At 37.7% G+C, this 21,536-nt stretch overlaps 1 protein-coding gene across 2 annotated transcripts in view; it reads left to right on the forward strand.

Annotated features, from left to right (window-relative positions):
- Nucleotides 1-21,536, forward strand: part of Odad2 (outer dynein arm docking complex subunit 2) — a 162,031-nt gene that overhangs the window by 36,669 nt on the left and 103,826 nt on the right. Inside the window, exons 10-15 of one of the 2 annotated variants that reach the window (XM_027928670.2) lie at nucleotides 7,548-7,694; nucleotides 8,193-8,402; nucleotides 12,838-13,080; nucleotides 13,382-13,492; nucleotides 15,888-16,042; nucleotides 17,616-17,858. In XM_027928670.2, coding sequence (XP_027784471.2) covers nucleotides 7,548-7,694; nucleotides 8,193-8,402; nucleotides 12,838-13,080; nucleotides 13,382-13,492; nucleotides 15,888-16,042; nucleotides 17,616-17,858 — 1,109 coding nt within the window. Of the gene's footprint in view, nucleotides 1-7,547; nucleotides 7,695-8,192; nucleotides 8,403-12,837; nucleotides 13,081-13,381; nucleotides 13,493-15,887; nucleotides 16,043-17,615; nucleotides 17,859-21,536 lie in introns of those variants that run through there. The other variant, XM_071619712.1, reaches the window with a different exon arrangement.

The following is a 21,536-nucleotide window of genomic DNA, read 5'->3' on the forward strand; positions in this document are numbered from 1 at the left end:
CAAGTTTTTTCCTTAAAATCATACATCTATGATTAGAATCTTTTGCTACAAATTCTCACTAATTTTCAGTCTTTTTGATGTTTTATTTTGTCCAGTTCTAGTGGGGGAAAAACATGTCTTGAATTTGCATGTTCCTGATTACTAGTGAGGTTGATACATTTTTTTCATATGTCAAATAGTCATCATATTTTATCCTTTGCCCATTTTTCTGTGTGACTGTTTTTAACAGTGAATATCAGCCCTTGGGTTGTTGTCTTAGTTGCAGATATTTTCTCTCAGTTTGTGACATGCCTTTTTATCTACAGTTTTGTGTATTAATGAACATCAACTATTTTCTTCATGGCTTATGGATTTTGCATCTTAGGAGTTAGGAAAGCTTTTCTGAAGCCACAGCAAGAGGAAAAAACTATTTTTCCATTTCCTTCTAGTAGTTATACAGCTTTTATTAAAAAAAAAATGTTCAGATCCTGAATTCATTTGGAATTCACTTTATGTATAGTGTAAGTTATCTAACTTTATTTTTTTCTCCCCTGAAGGACAGTGAATGTGTCAGCACAGATTATTGATTCATCCACTTTTCCCTACAGATGCTACTGTTACCAAGCCCTGCGGTTTCACTCCTGAGAGTTTGCTCTGGGCTTTTCTCTGTTGCTTCCATTTACTTGAAGGTTCCCATGCCAGTTTCATTGCTGTTTGTATTTGAATATTTGGTAGACCAGAGAGTTAAAAACTTCAAACTAATTTTCTATAGTTTTCAATCTTGATCATTTTTAGAATTCATTGAGAAGCAAGTTAAAAACAAAAGTGAAAAAAAAATCCTGTTGGGATTTTGGTTGGTTTGCATGAATTTATAAATTATTTTTGGATAAATTGTAATTTTGACAGCATCAAGTTATTCTATTTAGGAAAATGGCATGACTGTTGATTTAGCTTTTTATGTACTTTGCTAAATTGTTATAGCCTTTCCCCATATATATCTACAGCATTTCTTGTAAGATTTACTCATAGATATTTTGTTATTGTTATTTTCCTAATACTGGCATGGGAACTTTTAACCAGTATCCATTTCTGTTTATTATTCTTAGGGTATGGATAGTTACTCATTTTTAAATTTTAACCTTGTATCTGGCCATTTTACTGAATCATTTTTATTAATTATCATAATTATTCAGCTCATTCTTCTGAATATTTTTAGGAAGACAGTTACATTTACTACAGATTTTCCTCACTGCAGTCACTAGGATGTTCCAGTAAATTTTCAATTTCTGTTCATGTTCCTGGTTATTGAAAAATAAAGTATATGGAATCCTTGCATTGTTCCTTACCCATTTCTTATAAAAATTTTTAGAAAGCTTGTAAGAAAGATGACAGACAACCTGTCTACTTTCTTTACGGACATGCATACATACACACTTTTTTTTCTTCTGGAAACTGTATTTTGCCTTTTTCCTTAGGATTCTGTTGAGTTTTAGGTTTCTGAGTGTTGAATTGTCAGTATAAAATAGGTTGCAAATAAACAGAAGGCAAAGCAATGTATTTTACTACTTAGACTCACATGGTTATATGCACTCATCTGAGTACTTTTTACCACTTCTCATCCTGGGAGAAGAATAGTCTCTCTAAGCCAACCTCTGTGCTGGGCACCGGGCCGTCTGTCATCATTAATGAACAGTCATTGGCAGGGGTTCACTTTTCTTGCTCTGAGTGGCATGTTTTGGAGGAAAAAATGCTGAGAACGTTCAAAGCCAGCTGGCTGGCTGGCTGTAGGATGGCTGTGTGGCTTTGCCAGGTCTCACCCTCTGCTTCTTGATTACAGATGGTCGGGGATGGGACCGAAGGGCATTCTGGTTCCAATCATGCTTCTGCTTGCCCTCTTGTCTTCCTGTGCTCTCAGTAAGTTCAAATGGCAATGTGCAGGTATGCTGCCCATGAGAGTTTCAATGACTAGCTTACAGTGTCCTTTCATAAGGAAAGAAAAAAAGAAGGAAAATAAAAATAAAAACCTTCATTTCAAAAGTTCCTTTATGGTGCTTGATGAGTCACTTCAACCTCCTACTCTAAGATATCCTCTTTTCTCAGTTTCTGCAGTAATCTGAATGGTCTCCACACGTCTACACTTAACATCTTCCAGCCAGGACCCTCTGTAGCTGAACTGATCTTTTAAAAATGTTATTGGCCCATGCCAGCCAGTTTTGAGTTAAAGATTAACATTCTCCACCCAGCCCAAGCAGCTACTGATACCCACCTCATTTTTTAGAAATCTCATCTTATACCACTCTCCCACTCAGGCCTTGGCAACATTGGCCTTCTGGAGTCTTAGCTTAACCATGCTCACATCACTGCAGGGCTTTTGTGCATACCATTTGCTCAGAGGTCCCCTCCTCTCCTAGCAGGGGACTGCCCCTATTCTTGATGTCCAGACAGCGAAGACAGTCTTTCCCCATGATGCCCTGGGTTGGGTTGAATTTCTGTATTCTGGGCTTTCTTAGCTCCAGACTCATCTCCCTTGTAGCGTTTTTCAGACTTAAGAACTTTTCATTTATTAAGGTGGGCTTTAAAAAGTTAGAATCTTTCTCTCCACTCAAATGTAAACTCTGTGAAGACAAGAACCATGTTCATTTTGTTGATTGGTATGTCTGGCATCAGGCTTGGCCTGTAACGCATTTTGTTGAACGAAAGAGTACAAGCGGCTTATTGCGGTTTCAATACATTGTTCATCTTGAAATAAGCTTAGTAAAACCTTATTTCTTCCTTATTGACAGTAATTCAAAAACGTTATTTAGAAAAATATCTTAAATTCGTCTTATCTTTCAAAAAGAGATTTTAAGTGAGAAAAGGCAACAGTGGATCTCTGCATGTTTGAAACCTGTTTGTGACAATGGACAAAAGCCTGCTGGTCCTAAGAAAGGAATGTGAGTGAACTCTGCAGAAGATGGGAGCTGGGATGTCTGAGGAGAAGCAGGAGCAGGAAGACAACTAGCAAAAGAATTGCATTAATTTCAGAAATGGAAAAGTTTATTGGAAGCATTTTTCAAAACCCTTCAGAAGCTAGTAAAATAATATTTTACTATGTTTTCTCAAGCTCTTAAAACTTCACAAATGCAATGCATGATAAAATGTGAAAATAAGTATTGGCAACTAATTATATTCTCTGGGGAGATTTAATTGAAAAGGGAGCATATTTGCGCTATTTCTCCGCAGCTTGATGTTTATGGCGTCTGGACAAAGTAGGACGAACATTTGAAAATCCTGACATAACTGGTATTTAAAGAATAGCAATTGGCTAACATTTGTGGCTCTGTATGTTGAATATTTTGGCTCCCGTCTTCTGGTATTCATTCTGAAAGATTTATAATCCTTTAGGGAGTGTGGTCAGTGACAAGAGTAGAACTAAATCCTGAAATGTGGAAAAACTAACTTTTCCTAATATAAAACTGTTCTAAAAAAATCCCTCAAGCTTATGAATATGTTTCCAGATTTTCAGAAAAAGCCGATTTACAAAATTTTTTTTTCTATGAGGATCTCACTTCTTAATGATAAATGTAAATAGTTTTTTTTTTTTACCTTAAAATATCCCTGAAATAGATATTTCAGAGAAATATAAACTCTTACCTTTTGGACATCAGCTGCAATGAGGCGACTTTTTAAAAACTATATGTGATTGGTTATAGGGTAAAAAATGAAATAAAGCTCAAAAATAGAAGTAGTCCAGACAACAAAAATTAATACAACTTGAAATAAGAAACAAAGATTTTGCTGAGTGCATAAGCAGAAAATTACTACCAAAGTAAATATTATAAAGCAAGAATAACAGTCAAGAGAATTCTTGATCATGCACAACTGAGAATATCCAGATGATGCTTTCTTCTCTGAAAAAGTCCTGGGATGGGAGAAGGCTCTGGGTTTGACTGAAGCATGACAGGCTGCCCCAGGTCTCTGTTTGCTTCCTAGTCATGCTCAAGACCAGAACGCTGTGCCCAAGGATCTCCCTCTCTCCCAAGCTCTGAGTTTGGATTTTCAAACTCTTAATAAAGGACCCCAGCTGAATTCCTTCTGAAACCCCCCCCAGGGAATTTTCTGCCTCCTTTTAACCATTTAAATTTGGAGAAAGAGCCTTGTTGAAAGAATCCTTTTTTTCCTTACTTTTTTTGCTTATTCTTTTTGTGTCATTTCATTTTCGTTAATTAATTATGTGCATTATACTTTAAGGTTTACAAAATATCAGACTTCTGTTTTTCAGTCAAAGAAAAGAAAAACACTGCGTGTGTTCTTCTCATACCCCCAAATAAGGGAGTTATAACTTGACTAATAGTGGATTTATTATTTTATATTTTAAAACCAACTATGGAAAATGGTGTTGGTGACATTTTTCTTGATAGTAAGAAGAAAAAGACACTAAAAGCTATAAAAGGTAACTTATTTTAAATGTAAATAATAAAAGTTAAGGTTCTTGTTATTTTAAACTCAATCTTAAATATAAGGACAAGCCTGGTTTACCCATAGGGAGAATAAGTATGAAAAATAGACATTGTTCATGACATCGCCTCAGGACATGTGTTCATAACATTTCTAGAGAAGTGGAAGGAATTTTCTTAAAAGGAGTCAGAAAAAGGCTGAAGTCTAAACCTTTCCTTCTTTTTTTTTTTTTTTGGTTCTGATGTTTGAGCTGGGGGCACTCTACTTTTGAGCTGCATTCTCAGCATTTTTTCTTTTCTTTGTTTTATTTTGTTTTATGTTGTTTTGAGACAGAGTCTTGCTAAGTTGTCAAGGCTGGTGTTGAACTTATGATCCTCCCCACTCAGCCTCTCAAGTTGCTGGGATTACAGGGTGTATCATCATACCTAGGTCCTTCACTGTATACCCTGTAATAATCCCATTTCAGTTTCTTATTTTAGCAGTAATATATTGTATTGAATTTGCAAGAAGATTTGCATATGTGTGCATGTGTGACTTAAAGGAAGATGGGGTTTGGCAGTCTGTAAGTAATTTCTATTTTCTTTGCTAAGCCATATATATAAATACAAATATATATATATATATATATATATATATATATATATATATATATACACACACACACACACACATACACATACATATATATAATCAACTTTTAAAACTTTCTATGATATATTTTAAAATACTAACAAGAAAGAAATTATATAATATATAGAACTACATATTTCAATATATAAGTATATAATGTTTATGTATTTTCTCCGTATGTCAGCCCATTTTCTGATGCTTTAAGAGAATATGGCTGGGTGAAGTGGCACACACATGTAATCCTAGTGGCTCGGGAGGTTGAGTCAGGAGGATCAAAGCCAGCCTCAGCAAAAGCGAGGTGCTAAGCAACTAGTGAGACCCTGTCTCTAAATAAAAAACAAAATGGGGCTGGGGATGTGGCTCAGTGGATGAGTGCCTCTGAGTTCAAACAGCACCCTCCCCTCCACCAAAAAAAAAAAAAAAGAGAGAGAGAGAATATGAAGATGGGGTAACTTATAAAGAAAAGATATTTATCTCTCACAGTTCTAAGGAGGCTTGGAAGTCCAATATCAAGGGCTGGCATCTGGTGAGGGCCTTCTTGCTGTTTGAGCCTCGAATGGCAGACTACATCAATCACATGGCAAGAGGGCATGTATGAGAGAAAGAGAGCAAGAGAGAGATCTCTTTTATAACAAAGCCACTCCTGGGAACCTTAATCCACTCTGGGATAGTGGAATCAATCCTTTTGTGAAGGCAGAGGGCCCTCATGACTTAATCGTTTCTAACACCATGATAATGGCAATTCAATTTTAACAGAGTTTAGGAGGGAGCATTCAAATCATGGATGAATATTATGTAATGGCAACATTAAATGAAATGAAAACAGATAATTCAAAGGTATTTTCCTTTAAAAAAAAAGAGGGATTTTAGACTATTGGTATTGTTTTGAAGCACGAACCAAAAGCTGTCTTTTATGAGCATCTTTTATAAAAATAGTTTCTTAGCAACAGAAATGCAGCTTTTGTGTCTTACCAGTCATTTTGGTGCTTGTGCTGGAACTTAAATTAGCCAGTCTCAGTGGCAGTAGGAGTGGCATGCACTAGGCCATGTTCTTTAGGTTTTCAAAGCGGTAATGACCAGTGGACCTTCCTTGAGATTCTTGTAGTGAATTCTGATTTTAATTTCCTGGCAGGTCTGTTTGACAATCATTAAAAATGTTTAGTCTCTCAGATTAGTTTTAATTAAAAGAATAGCTCACCACTAGTCTTCACATGTGGTGATGAGTCAGTGGATGTCCACTCCATTGGTTCTCTGTGTTGGGCCAGCAGGTCACTCACAGGCTTTCTTTTCCCCCTTTATCCTGCCCCTCCCACCCATCTGCAGGTCTTACTGGAACTGCTTTCTCCTTCCCCACAGGCCTCACTCTCCTCCTTTAGGTCCCGTCTCAGTTGCTCTGCTGCCTTCCACACCTTTCTCCAGACTTTCTGTTCCCTGTACACCTATGCAGGAAAAAAACATGCCACGTGCTTTCCTGCCACATGAGTCAACCCAGAAGACTTCTGTGACCTCAGAAGGTGTAGGAACTTCTCCCCACCAACGGGCAACCAATCCTGCAGCAGCAAGCACCAGATGGATGTCTTCTCATCTCTAATTCAATTCTGTTCTGACACACTCTGCCTGGAGATAGCTTCAGATCCCTCAGGTTGAGGGCTCAGTCCTCATGGATGTCTGCTAACTGTCCTTGCAGCCACCAATCGAGGAGTGGACTGTGGATCAAGCACAGGGACTGCAACACATGGCCTCATGCCCAGGGCTGTTCCTATGGGGTAAATGGTTTGCTGCTCACAGGCCTAGCATGAGGGGAGTGGCCTGCCACTCAGACACCCTTAATGCATGCTATGTACCTGTCCCCACACCTCTCTAGAGGCTAATGGGTTGGAACTAAAAATTTCAACTTTTAATGTCACCTTGATCTTTCTGGTGATGGGCTCCCATCCTGAAGCTGAGTAGGGGGGGCCAGCATCAGTCAACTTCAGCATATAAAATATACTTACCACTTTGAAGATTATACAGATTTTAGGTGTCATATGCCATAAACAGGAACAAAGTCCAAATATATATATTTCACAGCACCATGTCTGTAGGAATCATTTTCAAACTTGGGTTGCTCTGCACAAAACACTGTTCAGGAACTGGGGTTCCCTCTCTTAACACTGCATACAACTTCCCTTCCTCAGTCGCTCTCTTCAGGCATGCCCCTTGCCTCTCTTTAACGTATTAATATTACCTAATGTTATAGCTGTTTAAAGGAGACAGACCACCTTTAAATGTTGACTCTTAATTAGAATAACATTTTATGATGCTCTGTACAGCTTTTTCATGCTTCAACTCGACATGATTCATTAAACAAATTATAGCCCCACTCAGAGAACTTAAAAAAAAAGATTAATGTGCTATGTATGGGGAGACATATTTCCTAGTTCATGGATTTGTAACCATTTGGTCTATTTCTATGGGAACATAGTTTTATTTAACCTTTCTGTGGCTTTGTATCTTCCTAGGGAGGAAATCAGACTGCAACAGTGATTGCTTTGTGTTCAATGAAGGATTTCAATTTAGCTCAAGAGACCTGTCAACTGGCCATCAGAGATGTTGGAGGCCTTGAAGTTTTAATAAATTTGCTTGATACAGATGAAGTCAAATGTAAGGTGAGTGGCTTTTTCACAATGGTTGAGAATTCTTGGACCCAATTCTCATGGCTTTCTTTGAAACTGTAGGAAGCTGAACGTTTCTTATCTTTTTTTTTAATATTTATTTTTTAGTTGTATTTGAACACAATACCTTTGTTTTATTTATTTATTTTGTGGTACTAAGGATCGAACCCAGGGCCTTGCACTACCATGGAGCCCCAGCCCTAGCCCCTATTTATTATCTTTATCTGCTATTTTTGCTCATAACCTGCTTTTTCTATTAGGTGTGCTCTCTCCTCCCTGCTTTTTCTTCTTTCTCTTGCTTTATCTGGAACCATGAATGTTTGTTTGCATAAATGAAGAGAAATAGGAGGATATGTGTTACCCCCTGGGAATGGAAACTATTTCTTAAAAAAACTTGATTGGGGAAGGATTTTAGATAGACTTAAATTTTCTTAAACATAGCTCTGGTTATGTATTAAGCGCTCATTCATCTATCACTTTTTTCCCATGTAGATTGGTTCATTAAAAATCCTGAAGGAAATCAGTCATAATCCTCAAATCAGACGTAATATTGTTGACCTTGGTGGCTTACCAATTATGGTTAGTATACTTGATTCTTCATACAAGAGTCTGAAGTGTTTGGCAGCTGAGACCATTGCAAACGTTGCCAAGTTTAAGAGAGCCCGGCGGGCTGTGAGACAGCATGGCGGTATCAACAAGCTGGTGAGTACCACTGACATCCTCAGGGCACAAGAGCTGCCACCCATTGCCTCCTGCCTTTCTGGCCACTCCAGACATCAAGTAGCTATAAAGGCATGCTATGGGAGTCTTCTTTGTATATCATATATGTCCTTAATAATTACTTTTGTATGTTTGCATTATCAAGCATGTTAAATCTCATTTTTTGAAAGAAACAGAAAAAATTTAAAGCAGGCGTGATTGCCACCGATATCATTGGTAGGGATCCATTTGTGCATAAGAGCAGAGATGGTAAGAGATGGTAAGACCTGTATGATGGAAAGCAGGCTGGAAGCCCTGGCCTCCAGTGTGCTTACTGAAAGTACTCTTCCATAGAGAAGGTCAGGTTAGATCGAAATGTGAGACTAAAAACAGCCCAGTCTTTAAGAACATTCAAGAGTAAAACAATGTGTAGGATATCCATGGGAAACATCTGTAGTCAGCCATCAGTACTGTGTTTCAGAAAACTACTTAGTAAAATGAATAAAATGTATATTATATTATATAAAGTCATAACAGGATAACAGTTTTTAACAGTTGATGTTTATGACCTCAATTTTCTTTTTCATTACTGGGGATAGAACCCAGGGCATTCTACCACTGACCTACACCCCCCAATCCTTTGTATTTTTATTTTGATACAAGTTTTTTTTCCTAAGTTGCCCAGCCTGACCTTGAATTCATAATATCCTCCTGCCTCAGTCTTCCAAGGAGCTGGGATTGCAGATGTGTGCCACCACGCTCAGCTCTGATCCCAACTTTTAGAGAGCTACCCACAAGCATATATAAATACATATGCAAAATTAGAAGTGGATCCACAAGTTGTTGACAGGGTTTTCTCTGAAATGATTACTGATTTTTTGATAGAAAAAATGTTTTTCAACATTTGTCTTCTATGAATGTCCTACTTTTATAATAAGAAAAAAATGATTATTTCAATAGCTGCCATCAAAAGAAAAGAATATATCAGCATTCTGCTCATAAGCTTTGCCATGTTGGCAAGGACCTTAAAAATGTACATGTAGCCAGGCACGGTGGTACATGCCAGTGATCCCGGAGACTTAGGAGGCTGCATCAGGAAGATCACAATTTCGAGTCTGGCCTTAGGAAATTAGGGAAAACTTGTCTCTAAATAAATAAATAAATAACTGCCTGAGGAAGTAGCTCAGTGGTAGAGCATCCCTGAATTCAATCCACAGCACCAAAATAGATCAATAAATAAAGTAAGTAAACACAATGTGGAAATATGTTTTCATACTCCATAGTAAGGATCAATATATACTGGGTCTCTTCCACAGCTTTTATCTTTCTTTATTGTCTCCATTTCTTCACCTTAAGTTCTTTAACATATCTTAGTGCCTTTCACACCATTGGGCCACTACCTTACACAAAGGGTTAATATTTATTGGATGAATATGGATTTTAATGTTAATACGTACAATGAGAAGTGTATTCAGAAATTTACTGAGATCTTCTGTGTTATCAATTGTCATTGCAAAGTACTTATAAAATATAATTATTTGCTTCAAAATGAGATAGACATGTTTGCATAGGTAGATGAATACATATGTGATAAAACATATACAGCAGATTTTATAGACTCTAGGTGGTAGAAATATGAATATTTATTGTGCAATCGCTGTACAATTCTATTAGTTTTTCTTTGAAAAAAATTTATAATTAAATGTTGAGAGAAATGTAATCATTACTATGATTATTATTATTTTGCTTAAATATTGAAATCATATGGTAGATTGATGTGGTTGTTGACTGGAACTGCTTCCATTAAATCATATGAATGAATAATGCAAAATAAAACTGAAACATGTTTTTTGAGAGTTTTCTATATCACATTTGGGGAACTGGTATTTCAACAATTGTACTTACCCAATCAAGATAATAGCACACATTTTAATATAATTTTAAATGATAGCTAAATTGGAAACAGGAATGACCAAGAATGGATAGACTAAGAATAATAGACTTGCAATTGCTGGGTTGAGAATACACCTGGGAAAGATTAGGATTTAGGATCTACTTTTTGGTTGCAAGGCATGGGGAAGGAGTACTAGGTAACTCATAGATAACGTCCTAACCAAAACTGGAAGTGAGCAAGATGACTCGAAACAGAAGTGTACCGTGGCTGGTTATGGCTTCAGAGTAAGGGCCCCGAGGCTACAGTAAGAGCCAGTTGGGTGGTACTGGCCATGGTGTGTTTTGGGTACCAGATGGAGGTCATTTTCTGGAGACTGGGCAACAAATGACAGGGTAAAAGACACAAAGTCTGAGCAAACAGGGAGAATGCATCTATCTAGGGAAATGCATCTACCAGGTCTAAGTGATGATTATATGGACCCACCAGTGCTGTCAGTACCAAGGCCTGTTTCCATGTTCTTTTTACCTTTTTAGTTGTTGGGTTTCTGTTCTGGAGACTAAAAGGCTCAGGGGTCACTCCAGGTAAAATAACTACACAAGAGACACAAATACCTTTTTCTTTGGGGTCACTGTGATGGCTCCTCTGACCTTAAGGGTCTTCAGAAAGAGAGAGAATGAGAGCATGCCCTGATCCCTTTTATTGAGGAGAAGCTATTCAAATGAGGCAAGGGGTCAGGTTTCAGGGGGCTGAGTCTATCTTCATGATGTCCACTGTCAGCAGGTTGATTGACACCTGGGTAGGCCACACCCTAGGGCACAGTAAGAGAAGGGGACACACACAAGGCACTTTCATGGAAGATTCTATCCTAAACAGGGCAAGGGGTTATATTACAAAGGAACAGGTGAGCATAGCTCCTCCCATGGGGCTGTAGCAAGACACACCCATGCACGAGACACCGACTGTCAGACCCAAGAAGGGTGCTACATTTCTGTGACTGAGTGCCTCAGCACCCAGCTGGGGAGTGTAACCCAGTCACGTGTAAGGATGATGTCCCACATTTAGTAGCAAACATTCCTGACAATTCCTAAGTGCAGTGTGGAGGCAGGTAAAGAATCAGGTAGTGGGAAAAGAAATGAATGTGCTTCCTTGACCTTAGTGATGTCACAATCTAATGGAGGTAAAGAGTATGGGGGTAGGTAGGATATAGATGAAACTATAAGACTTATGGTGAGCTTCAGCTATTTAACTGAAGCCAGTACAGGGAATGGTGGAGGAACAAAGGAGGGGGATGGTCAGTTGAAGAGGGGAGATGTTGCTTACCAAGGTTTGGGGAGGTAAGTTTTGTCAGGCACACCTGCTGGGGAAAGGCATTTCAGGAAGATAAGGAATGTTGGTAAAGATCCAGAGCTAAGAAACATCATTGAGTAGAAATTGCAAGTGACTTAATGTGGCCAGAGTCAAGGTGAGATGAGTCAACTAGCAAGATAAAGGTGGAAGGCCATGTGCTCACTCAGGGCTTTATTCAGTGAGTTAGAGTTTGGACTTCATTGTGATAATGAGGGAATAGCTGTAGTAGAAAGGTACTCTTATGCTGTCTGCCTTGTGTTCAGTCCCATTGTCTTAGAATTCCTTTCCTGCATTACTACCCCATTGGTAGTCTGTAGTTAGAAACCATGTGAACATTCCCTCCCTTTGCTGGCCTCTGTCTTTCCTTAAGCCATTTGTTATGAGACTGTAACTGTCTACTCATGCTAGTCCCAGGAATTTGGAATTGGGATTGAGAGACTCTACTTAGTCTGGGTTACTCCTTTCTAAATTTAGGATGAAGGGCAGCATGAATAGGTGGGCTGTATCCAAGGCAATTGACCAATAGACAAAGAAGAATGGAGTAGATGATGGCACCAGTGTCCTCAGATAAAGATGGTGAGCCCAGAGAATGGCAGGTAGCTTCTTATTGTGGTTCCAGTCACAGCTCTGGGAGGTCTGGCTTCACTTTCTCCCAGAGGCAATCTGAACTACTGCTGTATCCTTTTAATAAATTGCCTTTTCCGTAAGGTCTTCAGTGACTTTGATTATTACAAAGGACAAGGAGGATGCTGGCAGCTGTGCCGTTTGGTTTTGGTAACCCACGTAGAAGGCTGTGTACTTCCTAAAGTTCTCATGGTATTAAGTGTGTTTAGATCATTCATTTCTCATTAGAAAGCTCTAATGGTTTTAGGAAGCTTAGTTTTCTGAGGTACAAGAAAGACTGAGAATATTTTTTACAAATATTATTAATATAAATATTAGAACCATATTTAGAAAAATACTGTCTTGGTGAGATTTTTTTTTTGTCAGAAGAAAATAAAAGAGTTTCCAAATCTGGAGGAAAATATCTTGAAGGGTTTTTGTTTGTTTCTTTATTTTCACTGGTTGCTGTGTAGTGTAAATGTTGATTTTTAAATGGTGATGATGGAGGTGAGCTTGGTAGCAACCTTGTGGCTATTGAATGGTGAATTAAGTTTTAAAGACATCCAAGTTCATTGCATTCATCTCTTCTTGTAGGTTGCTTTACTAGACTGTGCACAGAATTCAACAGAACCAGCTCAATCAAGTCTGTATGAAACCAGAGATGTGGAAGTGGCTCGCTGTGGGGCTTTGGCACTGTGGAGCTGCAGTAAGAGTCATTCAAATAAAGAAGCCATTCGTAAAGCAGGGGGCATCCCTTTGCTGGCTCAGTTACTGAAGACTTCTCATGAAAATATGTTAATTCCAGTAGTGGGGACACTGCAAGAATGTGCATCAGAGGTACACAAACCAATTCTGCTTCCTTTTTTTTTTTCTTACCTTGACTTTTTTTAGTTAAAAATAATAATTTTTAAGATTACATAGCTGTTTAGGAATTTTTTTTTCTCAAAATATTAGCTTTCTATTAGAAAAAAGATCAAACTTCAATGTTGGATAATTCTCTTATGGTATAGCTATGTTCAACTTTGACTTCAGTGTTTATTTACTTAGAAAGTTTGCTCATCATAGTTATTAATAAATGTAAATGGCTAATTATATTCATGCATTTTATACACATAAATATTTAAGCTCATATTCCTAGGAAAACTACCGAGCTGCAATCAAAGCTGAAAAGATCATTGAAAACCTAGTGAAGAATCTAAATAGTGAGAATGAGCAATTGCAGGAGCACTGTGCCATGGCCATTTACCAGGTAGGAGCCTACTCTTCTGCCTCTATTGGTGTTCTTTCTCATCTAGCTCAAAGGAATATTTCTAATTGTTTCTAAACACATGACCCTTCTCTGGGAAGGGGACTCAGAAATCTGAATTTTAAGAAAGCATCTCAGAGATTTTCATCCCTGAATAGGTCTGAGAACTATTGTGTTGCCATAATGGTAGATACTGTATTTGTTGTATATGTCAGATATAAACATGCTTGAATATATCTGATTACTTATACTTCTATAAGACATATATATTGCCTGGTGTGGTGGCACATGCCTGTAATCCCAGTGGCTTGGGAGGCTGAGGCAGGAGGATTATGAGTTCAAAGCCAGCTTCAGCAATGAGTTGCATAGTTGCAACTCAGTGAGAACCTATCTCTAAATAAAATACAAAATAGGGCTGGGGATGTGGCTCAGTGGTTAAGTGCCCCTGAGTTCAACTCCTATATCCCCCACCCAAAAGGACACATATATCTGTGTTTTCTAAAACAATTTATTTAGCATATAATCCTATATTGCTTTTTGCACGGCCTATTCAAACACAGTAATCTTGAGAAATTTATCACTATCAAACAAGATGGGGTGTGTGTGTGTGTGTGTGTGTGTGTGTGTGTAAGTGTGTGCCTGTTTTATCTTTTCATAATTTTCATTATTTTTTGTAAATTATAATATTCATAGTCTATCATAAAACAGAATGATAAAGAGGAAAAGAAGGCCTTGACATTTAAATGAGATTCTGGCTCATTCCTGACCACACCAGCTTCTACCCACCCAGAGCAGACTTCCTAGAGGAAGATACCCAGGACTCCTTTCAGTAGGGGATTAGATTCCTTTCCTAGGGCTGTATAACAAAGTACCATGGACTGGATGGCTTTACAGAAATTTATCTCCTCACAGTTCTGTAGGCTGCAAGTCTGAGATCAGGGTATCAGCAGGGTTGGTTTCCTCTAAGGTCTCCCTCCCAGGCTTGAGTAAGTGGCTAATAGATGGCCATCTTCATTTTCCCCGTGTCTTCATGTGATGTTTCCTTTGTGTGTATGCCTGTGTCAATCTTTTCTTACTGGGAGAACATCCTATTGGATTGCACCAATCCTGATGATCTAATTTAGCTTTAATTACCTCTTTAAAGACCCTGTCTCCATATACAGTCACATTCTGAGGTACTGAGAGGACATTGACATGTGACACAATTCAGCCCATAACAAGGATTTATGACCTTGACTTATACATATCTCTCATATGAGAAGCCATTAAGAGTTGTTTAGAAATTGTGACTATTTTTTAAAATTTGCCACTGAATGAGAATCAGAAATCATACTCAGAAGATAAACATAGCAAGTGTAACTCTATGGGGTATTATGGTGAGGATCTCTTCTAGTGGCCCTCATTGATGACACACAACATACCTCTACTTTGCCTAGCATCAGAAAACAATTGTATGCTTAGGATAAAAGGCAAATCAATCATGAATGCCTCATGTGTTGGCTCTTTAATCTGAGAATAATAATCAGTTGGATATATTTATATAGTCAATATTTATTCCAGAGGATGAAACAAACATGAACAAATATTTGAATAAAATGTCAGGTACTATTGATAAAATCCACTGCTCTGAGCACAGAAACTCGACTGAGAAAATTCTTTGTCTTCAGGTTTCAAGGGTCATTCAAGGTCTGACTACCTCCCTGTCATTTGTCTGTCTTCTCCACTATATTTTCCTAAAACCCTGGGTGTCTCACTGTAGACATCCTTCTCCAAGAATGGGAGTATTCTATTTTTTTCTTACTGAACTTTGCCTCTGGCTCTGTAGATGCCCAGGCTACTCCAAATTGGCTTGGGAGAATTGCCAAGTTGTAAAAACTGCTGTGCATTCCCAGAACCATGTAAGGGGAGAGAGATATCATCAGATAGCTGTTGGTGTTGGGGAAGAATTATTAAATTTTGCTTGGATACATCTTGATACTTTGTGAAAAGAAGTTTCATAGTTTCTATGCTCTTTGATTTATGATGGAATTATATCCCGCTAACCCAATGATAAGTTGAAAATATTGATGTGTGTTGAAAACAACTAATTTACTGAACATCACAGTTTAGCAACATAGTCTCCTGTAGCATATTGGTTGTTCGCCATCTTAATTGTGTGAATGATTGAAAAATTCAGCTCACTATTGCTGTCCAGCATCACAGAGTATTATACTGCAGATCAGTAATCCGGGAAAGATAAAAATTGAAAATTTGAAGTAAGGATTCTACTGGGTACATACCACTTTCATGCCACCCTGAAGTTGAAAAATCATAAGTTGACGACCAGCCTTGCCAGCAATCATTGATTGCTGGAGAGACATTATATCACTGATAGACTGTCATTTGACTTTTTGTATAGTGTGCTGAAGATGAGGAAACCCGTGACCTGGTGAGGCTCCATGGAGGACTTAAACCGCTGGCCAATCTACTCAATAACACTAAGAATAAAGAATTGTTGGCTGCTGTCACAGGGGCAATATGGAAATGCTCCATCAGCAAGGAGAATGTGATCAAGTAAGAGAAGGCACTCAATATTCTGTAATAAAGATCAGGCCAAGGAATCACATTCTTGGAATTTCAGTGCTATTTTCATAAAGGGGTGGCTCTAATTTATTCAAAATTGCACATTCTGGGTTAAGTTGGTAGCATGAAGGGATCCTTAGAAATGAAGGGTCCTTCTCAATGTGTTACTACAAGACAATGATTGATGTACCTCAGTAGGGCGAAGGGCTTTGCTGGAGTGACCTTTCTGTGTGAATAGGCTGTTTGGTATATGGACAGTCATTTAAATCAGAAGTATCTCTGCTGCTGTTTCCTGCAGAGACCTATCAAGGTGAAGGAATAAATTTCCCAAGGAATCTTTAGAGATGAAAGTGTTTTCATCCTTTTTTCCTGTTCTAAAGATATACAGATGAGTCAGCAGAATGCCAACTAACCACTCCTGGAGTAGTTGTTTTCAAAAGTGATTTCTTTGAAATTTTATTTTGTTATTTCAAAGTGCTTGTAAATTTTTTAAATTTATTTTAACCTTCAAATTTAACTCTTTTTGTTTTATATGTTTAGAGTTCACACTCTCAATGAGTATTCTAAGACACCTCCTTCTTGTCTCCATCTGATGAGTTCCTTTAACAGGAAATTCATATGTCCTGACTCAGAATAAACATACTTAGTAAAGAATGTATAGGGAGTTCATAACCCACTTTAATCAAATGTATGAAATATGATATGTCAAGAGCTTTGTAATGTTTTGAACAACTAATAAAAAAACATAAAAAAAAGAATGTATAATGAAGTTGTGACAAGATCAGGGTTAGCTCAACTAATTATTTTTTATCTTAATTAAATGTTCCACCACATTTCAGCAGTAAAAATTCAGCTGCATCATGATACTGGAAAAACACTGCTGAAATTTATTAGAAAGGGGAAAAGATGTTATATACAGAAACTATTGATTTTCAAATATTTACTTTTATATATCATACTTTCTTTTGGTTTAAAATATAATTAAATAATCAGCAAAATTGCACAATGAGAGAGATGCTAAAATGTATAATGGTTAGTTAATATTGAAGATATCTGAAGTTGACAGTTTTTTTTTTCTTAATGTAAGTAGCACAAGCTACTAATTCTGGGAGACTTATTAAACCCAAAGGTGCAAAAAAGTTATGTTTAATGTGTTTATAAGTAAACATATGTCATTTGTTTTCATGAAATATTTAGTATACTTTGTCCACGTAAAATCACCTCTCTGTAAGGAGGAAACTCTTAGCAGAATGGAATTGCAGAACTAAGATGTGATCAGAACCATAGCTGTCTTACAGGCTGTTCAGCTTAGTGACCCAGGGACAATCTGGAGCAGATGGCTGGCTGTGGATGACAGCCTCATATTAACCAAGCTTCAGATTGGCCATCTGATAATGGTAATTAAATAGTATCTACATTGTAAAGTTCTGTAAGGATTGAATAAGAATGTGATTGGCATTTAGTAATTTTTAGCTGTTAGAGAAACATTACTTTCAGCATAAAGCGAGCTGATAATTGCAATTATATATTAGCCAAATGTCTCATGCTCTTGTGATGATCTTAGGTTTCGGGAATACAGAGCCATTGAAACTTTGGTGGGACTTTTAACCGATCAACCCGAAGAAGTACTTGTGAATGTGGTTGGGGCCTTGGGAGAATGCTGCCAAGAACATGAAAACCGAGTCATTGTCCGGAGATGTGGTGGCATTCAACCGCTTGTGAACCTCCTCGTTGGAATAAACCAGGCTCTTCTTGTGAATGTCACAAAGGCAGTTGGTGCTTGTGCGGTAGAGCCCGAGAGTATGGTGTAAGTGCACTTGGAGATGGAGAGATTTTATATGCTCATTTCAGGACACCTTTGTGTGGTCATAGAATAACATCATTGCTTAGAATTAATGTGCACAGATGATGAAAAGACAAAATATGTTATAAGTAATTACAAGTTTACTGAAGCATGACTTATTGAGCCAAAATGTTATTTTGGAAGAAATGTAGGGCAGGAATAGGCATTTGGGAGGATTTCCAATGACTGCTAATGAAATTCCCATGTGAAACCTTAATGCAATGAACATATTTCTGTCCTCCCAGAGAAGAATTATCTCTCTATATCTAACTAGGGTGTGTCTAGTTCTTGTAGTATGCTCATGGTATCTTACTACTTATTTCTTACTGATTCAGCAAACATATTTTGAGTACCTAACAAGAACTTTGAACTATGAAGTGAAAAGACAAAGGATTTTAAACTCTGATCTTAGTCCTCAAGCAAATTGTTGTCTATACAGGAAGAAAAGACTTAAATGTGAATCAAAAATATTCAGAAACATAGTTGTATCTGTGCCAGGTGTAGTGGCGCATGCCTGTAATCCCAGTTATTCAGGAGGCTGAGGCAAGAGGATCACAAGTTTGAGGCCAGCCTCTGCAACTTAGTGAGACCCTGTCTCAAAATAAAAAAAAATACAAATGGCTTGGGATGTAGTTCAGTAACAAAGTGCCCTTGGGTTCAATCCTGAGTGTCAAAATAATGATGTCGGTAATGATCATGATAATAATAATAATAATAGCTACAATAATTTCTCTTGTACTGAACAGTTACAGAATTTTTTTCTTTTCATTGTTCCCTAAACTATGTAGTATAACAACTATTTACATTGCATTTAGGTATTATAAAAAAAATCTACAGATGGATATTAAGCACTTGAGAAGATATGCATAGTTTATATGCAAATACTGCACCATTTTATGTAAGGGACTTGAACATCTGTACTTGGACTTCTTTGGATGACCTCAGAACCAATCCTATATGGATACCAAAGGACAATTACACATCTTTATCTATATTTGTCTGTCTATCTATCTATCTATCTATCTATCATAGGAATTGATTCTTGCAACTGTGAAATTTGGTGAGTCCAAAATCATTTGCAGTAGATTGGCAGACTGGAGACACAGAAAGGAGTTGCAATTTGCTGGTCTAATCCTTTGCTCAGGGAAAGACACTCTTTGTTCTGTAAGACCTTCAACTGACTAGATGAGGCCCACCTGCATTATGGAGGGTCAACTACTTTATTAGCATCCACCACCTTAAATGTTAATTACAACCAAAAAGCACTTTCACAGAAACATCCTAAATAATGCTTGACCAAATATCTGTGCACTGTGATCCACCCAACTTGACACATAAAATTAACCACCACAAAACTATCATCCCTTGTCAATGTGACACCTACATGCATTTCTGTAAACCATATTTAATATTTAAATAAAGACTCCAACAAGGTCCTACTTCAGCCTCTCATGAAATAACTATTCGGTGCACAGCTGAAAATGCATGGACTGTTTCCCCAGAAGAATTCCTTGGGGGAGGTTTATTCTTTTCGATATTCCCTTACTTAAGGACTGTCATATTAAGTTGATAATACTTAGGATATAAAAGTAGTAAATCTCATGTTACCTGATGAGATATGTAAGTAAACACACATAAAATATTCATAATAAAGTGAGGAAGACCCTCTCATGATATTTACAATCCTCACTTCTATGGCTGATCACATGTTCATAGTTGGTATTTATTACCTTTTCTACTGCCCAATCTGTTATCCCTTTTGCCCTAAGCAAGCACCTTACCTGATTGTGGTTCTTTCCCTGTGGGTGACCCAAATCTTTATTCCTGATTGGTCTGGACCATTAGTTGTCCTGCCTGGAGTGGGCTATTGTAATTTTCCATTGATTTTAAGGTAATGGTAACACTAAGAGATGCCATAAAGGATCTCCTGTATTCCAGACTCACTCTTCCTTGTCTCTCAAGTATCATTCTAGTCAGTACCACCCCAGCCAGCACAGTAACTCTCTGCCTGATAACTTAGAGGTATGGGAATACAAAGTAACAATGTGGCAGTTTTAATTTCTAGTACAACAGAATCATACTTGTGTCTCCTAGTGGAAGAATTCTCCTTTGGAGAGAAAACCTCCAAGCCAGCAGATCATAAGGGTACAGGAATAGGAAATAAAAATTTTACTAGTGGGTAATTTCCTAGTGTCTTTCTACTTCCATCCCTGATTCCTGGACTCACGATCCTGGTTGTGTTGTTTGCAGTCAGATAGCTCTATTGGTCTGATCTGTAAAATCCTACAAGTTTGATGATTTTTAAATTTTATCCCATCTCTGTCACCTTCGGTCTAAGATAGCAGCAGCATTTCTGTTGTTTGGATTTTGATTCAAGAGTATCTAATAATCTCTTTTATATATATATATAATGTTTTCAGTAGTGTATTAGCTTTTTGTTACCATATGAAATACTGACATAGGCCACTTATGAAGAAAACGAGGATGATTTAGTTCACAGTTTTGGAAGCTAAATGTGCACATGGCATAGCGTGGGTTCTGTGGTGAGGGCTGCCCCTTGGCTGTTCATGGCACAGACAGCAATAGTGGTTGGAAAGGCATGCAGAACAAACAGCGATTACATTTGGAATCAGGAGCAGGGAGGAAGGAAAGGCTAGGCTTGCTCCTTTTATAATAACCCTCTTACAAGAACTTGAGGGGTTGCATGGGAATTATCTCATGCCCCCAGTGAACTAAGGACCTCCCAGTAGGCCCTTCCTCTTAAAAGTTCCACCACCTCCCAATAGGGCCACCTTGGAACCAAGCCTTTTTCACACATGAACCTTTGGGGGGGATAGAATTATGTCATATCCAAATCACAGAATCCAGCCTCACCTTCAGATGTTTCAGACACTAAAGTATACACACATGATGTTGACTGGACTTATAAGACAATTTTCTAAGGTATTTATCTTTGTAAAACACATTATTCATTACATCCTGATAAGTGCATGTCAGAAGTGGATTTATAAATTTCTTTTGATCACTGTTTTTTTTTTTTTCATCTATTCATATTAGCCCTCAAATACCTCTGATTTGTTGGAACTGTTTCCTCCTCTGTGCTCTTGGTCCAGGTTCTGCCATCCTTTATCTGACATAGGTGCTGTTGAAAGCTCCTACCTGGTATCACCTCTCAGGCTCTTCCTTCTCTTTAAATACCTTACTACATGGCACTGAAACTTATTTTCCTAAATTACTATCTGGTCATTTTGTTTTCCGGATCCAAAGAACCTTCAGTGATTTCTGCTTTAAAAGCCATACCAGAACCTCCTTAGCGTGGTATTCAAAGCGTTTACCTTCTTATTCTACTTCTCCATTTCATCTTTTTCTGGTAAATGTTAATTGTCGGAAGTTATATGGTTCCTTGTTTATTCTCTTATTCATCAAACAAATAGTTATTGAGCATCTTTTATGTTAGCTTCTGGGGATAAAGGGTAATTAAAACAAAATTCCCGCTGTCTGGGAACTTCTGTTATCTTGTATATGCTTGGGGAGTGGGCGACACTATACAGTTATTTTCAGAGTGTCTTCAATACTGTGAAGATGAGAACCTACGTGGGAGGGGGTTACTTTAGCTTAAGTAGGCAGGAAAGTTTTCTCCAG

Source organism: Marmota flaviventris, chromosome 12, assembly GCF_047511675.1.
Source record: "Marmota flaviventris isolate mMarFla1 chromosome 12, mMarFla1.hap1, whole genome shotgun sequence".
Lineage (NCBI taxonomy): Eukaryota > Metazoa > Chordata > Mammalia > Rodentia > Sciuridae > Marmota > Marmota flaviventris.